We start from the raw sequence: 8657 nt of genomic DNA, 5'->3' as shown, positions 1-8657 counted from the left end.
GATTTTAGCCCTTCATATTAGCACAGAACGTCTAGAGAGATGGACAAAAAGCTTTTCGGCAGCAGGCAGCATTTGCATGTAAATTGATGTGGAAGGTTGAAGCTAGCCACGTTTACCTCTCAGGTAATTAACTTTCATCATCTACCTAATTAATTAGCAGAGATTCAACACGTATTTGCCATGCAAAAGCATCATATTTGCTATAAATACTATTCAAAATCTAGTTCACCATCACATCCACAACAATTATATTTCACTAGTTGTTGTCATGGGGAAGCTTTCACTTGTTGCTTCTCTTCTCTTGTGCTTGTTAGTCGTTGCAAGTGCCAACACCGCCACCTCAACAGAGGATGAGCACGAAAATCAGGGGTCGCAAAGGTGCCAAGAGCAGATCCAGAGGCAGAGGTTGAACCACTGCAGGTACGTACGTAGTGACGAAGACACCCTTTGGAAAGGGATCTCATCCGACAACACTAATTCACAAAATTTTATTTTTTTAAATTATATGCATGTGTAGTTGTAAATATATCTTTTTCAAAAATAATCAACAATAAATTGGCACTACATGAAAATAATACAAAGGAAACCTAAATTAATAGAGTAGTATAAAATAGGATATAGTTTAATTAGTTTCAAATTCACTTACAGCAACTTGAATGTAGCAACATAATAAGTCTAATAATATCACTTGCACAATACATTATACGTTACTGATTGCAGGATTATAATGACAATGCTTGAAAATAAAAGTATAAAGCAAATATAAATTTGAGACAGAAATAGAGTCTTGAAACCAACATAGTTTATTAGATTCAAGTTCACTTTCAGCTTAAGTGTAAAATTTTTAGTCTGATATCACTTCGGACAAAAATTTGCGTACAACACTAATTGCAGGATTATATATATATATATACCCTGCTTGAAACCTATATTGCGCGAACAGCTGCCGAAGATCCAAAAATACATTATTTTTTAAGGATCCCACACATATCCGTCGATATTTTCGGAAAGTCCGGTAAGAAACTAATAGTATAAAATTAAGTATAAATCAACTATATAAAATCTTGCTTATGGTTGATCCGCAGGATACATGTACCTTTCAAGAAGCCGCCAATATTATGGCGACGAGCTGAGCATGGTGAGAGACGACGATGAAAGCAACCAAGGACAGCAGCATCTCCAACAATGTTGCCAAGAATTGAGGAACATGGACACCCAATGCCGCTGCGAAGCTCTAAGGAGGAGGAGGAGGATGATGCAGGAACGTGGTAGCCGAGGCCAAGAGTCTGAGCGCATCATGGAGAGAGCTCGTTACCTCCCCCGTACGTGCAACATTCAGCCTACTCAGTGCCGCTTCTAATTAAACTTAATAAATTAAAAATGGCCCTTAAATAATAAACCACACCATCGTGTGTTATAAGGCAGAGGTTAATGCTTTTGTCTATCAAGGTAGCTAATCTTTTATTTTAATTTGAGGTTTGATCTTATGGATAGCTAAGTATATGTAAAGGCTTCAATGAAATGAAGGAGACTTGTTTTGGATGATTAAATGTCAAGTTTTGGATTCAACTGCATGATATTAGCTTTGGCTCGAATCAGTATATATGTTGAAAAGTTCATTATATAAGTACAATAATCAATTTCAAACCCAATAAGTTCTTATAATAAATGAGTTAAAATCTCGATATTATAATTCCGATATAGCGACAATGGAGAATGATCATACCTCGATCTGGTTTCATGAACTCCATGCATCATGGTTGCAGTGGATCAGAAGTCCTGCGATGAGCGCTTATTAATTTGTTCTATTCTTTAAAGGAAAATAGATAAATAAAGAAAAATATCAGGAACGAAGGAGAGGAAAAAGAAAATATGTATTTGTCACTAGTGACTGGAACAAATCATTTCCAAGTTCCAAAAACCTTGGTTAATTTCGGCGTTCAATACTATGAAATGGTTCCTAGATCCAAAGTGCCTCTAACTGTATTTTTACAGAAGAGTGTTTTTATTGAAATGGTTCCTAGATCCAAAGTGCCTCTAACTGTATTTTTACAGAAGAGTGTTTTTATGGGAAGAAGTTATTTTTTTCTGATTTTTGCTCCTACTCAAAGTTGGGTTAAATAACTTAATTTTGAAAAAATAAAATGCTTTATTTAATAAAAAAAATACTTTTGGCCAAAACGAAACTTGTTCAAACATGTTATTAAAACTATTTTTTAAAATTTTGGATAAATACTAATTACTGATCAAAGTAACTTTTAAATTAATTATTCAAATATAAATTATCATCGAAAATATTTTTTTTGAAACATATTTTTAAGAAAAACATTTATTCAAAATAAGTTGGTTTTATAAGTTTTGGCCAAACAGGCTATTCGATTGCTCAAAATTCTGCCGGCCAAAAGAAGCCACAGGTGAGGCCCTTTTCTCCATTTACGTCCTTCACCATCTCTTCTTCCCCTTAATTCTTTCAGACGAAGAGAGCAATCAGCAATGGAAGCTTCAAAGAGTATACCACACGAAATCGGTGGAGTGAGAAGTGATGCTTTTCGATTCGGTCTTCATGGTGTTAAGAGTGACATCGTCGGATCTCATCCTCTCGAATCTTCCTACCACTCCGTACTCTCCTTTCCATATCACACTTTTTTTTTCTCAAATTATTTGTTTGAACAAATTAGAGCGAGAAAAAACTGAATCTCAGTGGTCGTGGTAGCATGCCCACTCTGTCACTTACAATAATGTTATTCTTATCACACTGTTCATGTATAGTTCTATTTTTAAGAAGATTTTAAGTTTTGTGCAAAATATTTTCACAATCATTTAAAAGGTAATTGCATGTAATATAGTTAATAGATTGATTAATAACCTAGAATAAATAGTAAGTAGTATGTTATGACAGTTTAAATTACATGGATGGAGTAAATATTCATTAATTAGTAAAGTTTTCTTTTGGACGAATTAGAGTGACAAAGAACTGAATTTTAGCAGATTTTGGTAGCGACGTCACTCTGTCGCATATGCTATACCTTACTTTTAAGTAATCTTAGCAAACTATTAATGTTAAATGCCATAATTGTGTTTTTACTATAATTTTCAATATATGTTCCTTAATTTTTTTTAACTTTGGCAGGCGAAGGTTAGGCAAGAGGAGCTGAAGAGGAAGATCCTTGCCAACACTTACGGGTCGGCTTTACCTATGAAGTTGGAGCTCGAGCTCCAAATTCTTTCAAGGTTGGCATTTATTTTAAGTAATTTGAAGTTTATTTTTTGATAAAGAGGTAACTTTAAAGTTTTTTCTCTATGTCAGTGTAGAATAGATGTGAAATTTAAAGAATCTAGCCTTAGAGTGCTCGTTAAAAGGCAAATTATTGGGTATTGGAATGAAATAGGACCGAGTACGGTGGAACAGATGTAGGAGAATTTGAAGTGAGACGTAGTTGATTAATTTGCTTGTAGTGTATTACTTTAGGGGAACCTTGTTGTAACAGTAAAAATTGTCGTCGTGTGATGAGGAGGTCATAGGTTCAAGCAGCGGAAACTGCCTCTTGCAAAAATGCAAGGGCTGCTTACATAAGACCCAATGTGGTTCGGGCCTTCTCCTAACCTCGTGCATAACGGGAGCTTAATGCATCATCCTACCCTGTTGTTGGAATGAAATGGCCCCGAAGAGGGTGGAATAGTTGTAGGAGAATTTTTGATTGAGATATAGTTGATTGATTAGATAATAGTCTATAACTTTGTTTGTATAACCTTATGCGCTGATTTTTCTGATATATAAAGAATTACTTGTGCTAAAGCACTTGCTAGCTATGGTTTTTCATTGTGGGATATTTTCTATTGGGCGTATAAATTTTTGATTCAGTTATTTTCCTATTGGGAAAATTTATGTGCTTTTCATGTTCATCATTTGTTACTCATTTCTTCTTTGTTCCTTGATTCTGACCGATTAGACGCTGTTCTTGTCAAATCAATGGGATATTTATATAATCGAAGATGTGACTTAGTGTCAATGAAGGGGAGGAGAACAATGGTCTTAAGTTTAACCCACCGGAGACAAAAAAAAAATACTAGGTGATTTCTTTCCATTTGCCCAAACCTTGGCGGGCAGAGTTACCTGGTACCTGTACTAATTCGAGGTAGCAGGTATGCGGTGGAATAGTCGAGTGCGCACAAGCTGGCGCAGACACCACATCATAAAAAATGGGATGTTTCTCTAGGTATTGTATTTGCCTAGCTAGCAGCTCAATTGTGTGGTGAGCTGGGTAGGTTTCTGAGTTAAAATTCTGGAGAAAGTACACTATGGATTTTCATTCATAAGTCAAGTTTATTTCTTCCTGTCTGACACTGAGAATTTGGGCATAGGATATAGCGACATGAGTCTGCTACTTATACAAGACTCGAGTAAAGGCCTTTGAGTCTCTTAAAATTCTAGATTGATGTTTCTCATGCTTGTATGTAGTTCAAGGCATTATATAGAATCTTTTCCTAAAACATTATTTGAATAATTAAGTTTGCCCTGAGGTTTATTGGCTTAAGAACATCCTCGTAGTGTCTCTCTTAGGGAAATAATTTTCAAATTAAATGGAAAAAGACTCTTTTTGGACAATCAGAACGTGATGCATTCTAACCTGTCGTGGAGGATAGTTTTGCTGCTCGCTTTTGCAGAAAGTGCACCTTAGGCACCATGACGATTTAGCTTACCGTAGTTGCCTGATGAAGGCATCTTTCTTGGTAAACTATGGCTTACTGATGTCATTGGCAGCTGGCTTGCATTTGGGTTATATAAATTATTCTGCATGAAGGAGCATTATAAGCACTGAGTGAAAAATGTTATTACACTGTAGTGTTGCTGATGCATCTGATTTTTGTCAGATAGTTTTTGCAACCCCCCTATGTAAGCCGAAGAGAAAATTTAACAATTGCTGGTAATGTTGCAATTTAAGTGACCTGACTTTGAAACATTAGCTATTAGCACTAATTATAGGATGCTAGTTGCCACTACTTAAACTCCTTGGAGAAATAACAGCAGATTATCTAAAATTTTCTATACCTTCCAATCTTATTAATGGAGAGATTGCAAAAGCACCTAAAAAACCTTTTAGGTTGTTGGAATCAACACACACTCTTATGCTCGTGAATGTGTGGAGCAGATCTAAAGCTCTGATCTAAATAAGTGAGTAGAGGTATAATGATTCTTCCGTGTTGGTTGTTGATTGTTTCAAGTACCTTGGGTCAATTGTCCAGGGGGATGGGGAGATAGACGAGGATGTCATGCATCGTATAGGGGTGAGATGGATGAAATGGATGTTAGCGTCTGCAGTCCTGTGTGACAGGATTGTGCCACCGAAACTTAAGGGCAAGTTCTATAGAGCGATGGTTAGACCGGCCATGTTATATGGGGCTGAGTGCTGACCAGTCAAGATTTTCCATATCCATAAGATGAAAGTAGCAGAGATGAGGATGGTGAGATGGATGTGTGGGCACACTAGGCTGGATAAGATTAGGAATGAAGATATTCGGGAGAAGGTGGACGTGACTCCTATAGACGGCAAGATGCGGAAAGCGAGGCTTAGATGGTTCGGGCATGTGCGAAGGAGAAGCCAAGATGCCCCGGTTAGGAGGTGTGAGCAGTTGGCTTTGACGGGTATGAGAAAAGGTAGAGGACGGCCTAAGAAGTATTGGGGTGAGGCAATCAGGCAGGACATGGCGCTACTTCAGATTTTCAAGGATATGGCTCTTGATAGGAAGGTGTGAAGGTCGAGCATTAGGGTTGAAGGTTAGGAGGGAGTCAAGCGTCTTTCTTCCTTCGTACCGGTGATGGGGCTAGTCTGTTAGGGTATTGTCTTGGATTATTAGTGGTGTATGTTGTGTCCATATTATTTTTCCATTTTTTTCATAGTACTGTGGCATGATTGTTGTTGTTATTGCTTTTCCATCTATTTTCTGTTTCCTACGATGCTTATATTATTTTTCTTATTTTTGTTGTTGTTGTCACATATTCTATTGTCTATTTTCGTCTTCTTGAGCTGAGGGTATCTCGGAAACAGGCTCTCTACCGCTCCGGGGTAAGGGTAAGGTATGCCTACATTCTACCCTTCCCAGACCCCACTTGTGGAATTTTACTGGGTTGTTGTTGTTTGTTCGTTGTGGGATTATATTGGGTCGTTGTTGTTGTTGTTGTTTGTTCGTGTTAGTTGTTGATTGGTGATAGGGGCTGATAGAGGTAAGTAGAGTTTGCATAGGATTTTTCTATGAAAGGGAGCAAAGTGGGACTTTCTCTGCAATGGTTTAAGTTTTTTATACAAAGGTGAGTAAGGAAGAAGAAGCATCACGTGGCAGTCCAAATGAGACAGAAAATTAACAGACGGAATTTTTTTGTTCAATTTTGCAAACTTGCTGATGTTTGTGTTAGGGATTTTGTGGGATATCTTTAATTCTGAAATCAAACATAAAGGGCGTATTAATGTGACTCACATTATCTACATGATCATATGTTCTTTTCCTTATTTTTTTCCCTTTAATGGTGAGATGTTGTACATCCTTCATCGGTAGACTTGTATGGTGTTTGGAGGTCTTTTGTTCTTTTTGAGTTTTATTTCTTTTGATTGGTAGGGTTTTTGGCTCTTTTTACTTTTGGAGGAATTATTTCTTGAGTGGAAAAAGAAAATACCGTCTTACTTTAGTATTAAGTTAGATTTCTCAAAAAGAAATCTATTAGCATGGAGAAGTGGGTAGCCCCCAAGGTTTTGATCTAATGGTAAGAGTGCAGCCCATGATGTGTGTGTTAGGCGCACATCACGAGTTTGAGCCCTATCGCAAGCAAAAGCTTGATATTTAAGTGGAGAAAGGTAAAGGGGTGGATTATCCACCAAATTTCAAACCGTGTGCCACGGGCTCTCAGAAAATTTTTGGTCATTAAAAAAGTATGGAGAAGTTGGTAACTCTATTGAAATATGCAAGTGTAAATCAACTTTATTTTGGTGTTTCTTTCTTCTTTACATAGAAACGTCTTTGACAAAGGTCATTTATTTGGTCTTCAAGGTACCATTTCTATGTATAAGATCCTTTTTGATTAGTCTCAGAGATCTCACTGCCAGGTTCTGTTATGTAGATTTTTTTTTTACTGGCAAATATACTTTCTCTGGTGAAATGCGAAATGTACTGTATTTCGAGGTTACATAGCTTATTTTGTGTACATACATGATGCAACAAAGAAGCTGTTTAACCTCAGCAGCTATTGGGATCTGTTTTTTGAAACTCATTAATTCTAGTATTTGCAGATTTCAGAGGCCATCTGGAAGTATACCATCTTCAATGGTGGGCTTAGAGGCTTTAACAGGAGCTTTGGACGACTTTGGTTTTGAGGATTATCTAAATGGTACACATTATTTATGATATGCCGACTATTATGATTGACTATTGTTTCTCTTCACTGGATCTTGACTATGAATTTTCTTGGGAAATGCCTTTGAGTGATTTGACCTTCCTCTTGATCGCCATCTGCTAATTAGATACTTAATCAACTCCATTGGCTAATTGACTTTCAATTCTCCTTAATTAGTTCACGGTTTGAAGTAGCTGCATTATTTGACGAACAATAGTCTCTTTTGTCAAAGTCTGTGACCTGTACAAGCAACATTGTTTTGTCAAATTTTTTCGCTTTCTAGAGGTTTGTATGTAGAATGATTTTCACCTCAATAATTCTCTAAAGGGCAGAAGTTAGAAAATCCCCTCTGCATGGTTAGACCCCTATGAACTGCTCAAGTGAGATATTGTGACATTAGATTAGCTGAAACATGTTTCACGTGGCTCTCATGTTGTTGTGACTTGTGTGCTTGGATAGATTTGTTAAGACAAGAAAATTGTTCATGCACACCTAAGCAAAGCTCAACAGGTTGTTCTTTTAGGATCATCAATGCAGGGAATGATTAGTTTTCCCTAATTTGATGCTGTGACAATCGTTTGCTTTCAACTTGGATTGTTATTTTGCATGTTCTTGAAATGCCTGTACAGTGAACATTTGATGCTTCGTTAGGTTTACTTGCTGTTCGTTTGCCCGTGTTATTAAAATTTTATTCATAATACATATTGTTGTTGCTCTTGAATTCTTCTTCTTATTCTTGATAAATCCTGCAGATCCAAAGGATTCTGAAAGTTTCCGTCCAGCTGACATGCATCACGGCATGGAAGTGCGTCTTGGACTTTCTAGAGGACCAGTGTGCCCCAGTTTCATTTAAATCATTTGACGTTTCATTTCATGTTTTATAATGCTGCTGGAGTGTACCATTTCGAAGCTTTATATCTTGGTTATTCCAATATATTTGTGTTTGAAAAAGAGTGATAACCTATATGACTTTGTTTTATGTTGATTTTCCACTACACTAATTTGAATCACGCTCCTCAGTTTCTTATTAATATTGTTCAGAATGTGGTGAAAACTTGATTTACGCCATAACAGGCAGTGTTAGAGCTTAAAATTGATTCGCTGTGGTCTATTCTACTCGTTACTCGTTAGGGATGTTAAAAATATGGCGATCAGGACGTTAACGCCAAGCCAGCGGATAAGAACCAGTGAAGTTCTTTGTTGATCGCAGTTCATTTGAAATAAGAGATATGGCTATAGTATTAGAGACAAGTGCAAAGATAGTCATTCTCAG

At 36.8% G+C, this 8657-nt stretch overlaps 1 protein-coding gene across 1 annotated transcript; it reads left to right on the top strand.

Annotated features, from left to right (window-relative positions):
* Positions 1–2361: 2361 nt before the first annotated feature.
* Positions 2362–8438, top strand: LOC107824349 (cyclin-B1-2-like). Its single transcript, XM_016651096.2, has 4 exons — positions 2362–2619; positions 3131–3231; positions 7281–7378; positions 8137–8438. The coding sequence occupies exons 1-4, from the start codon at positions 2494–2496 to the stop codon at positions 8235–8237; spliced, it is 426 nt and encodes a 141-aa protein (XP_016506582.1). The 5' UTR covers positions 2362–2493; the 3' UTR covers positions 8238–8438.
* The last annotated feature ends 219 nt before the right edge of the window (positions 8439–8657 follow it).

The sequence above is a fragment of the Nicotiana tabacum genome, chromosome 22 (genome assembly GCF_000715075.1).
Source record: "Nicotiana tabacum cultivar K326 chromosome 22, ASM71507v2, whole genome shotgun sequence".
Classification (NCBI taxonomy): Eukaryota; Viridiplantae; Streptophyta; class Magnoliopsida; order Solanales; family Solanaceae; genus Nicotiana; species Nicotiana tabacum.
The sequence above is the reverse complement of the archived record's forward strand: the minus strand, read 5'-3'. Positions and strand labels throughout refer to the sequence as shown.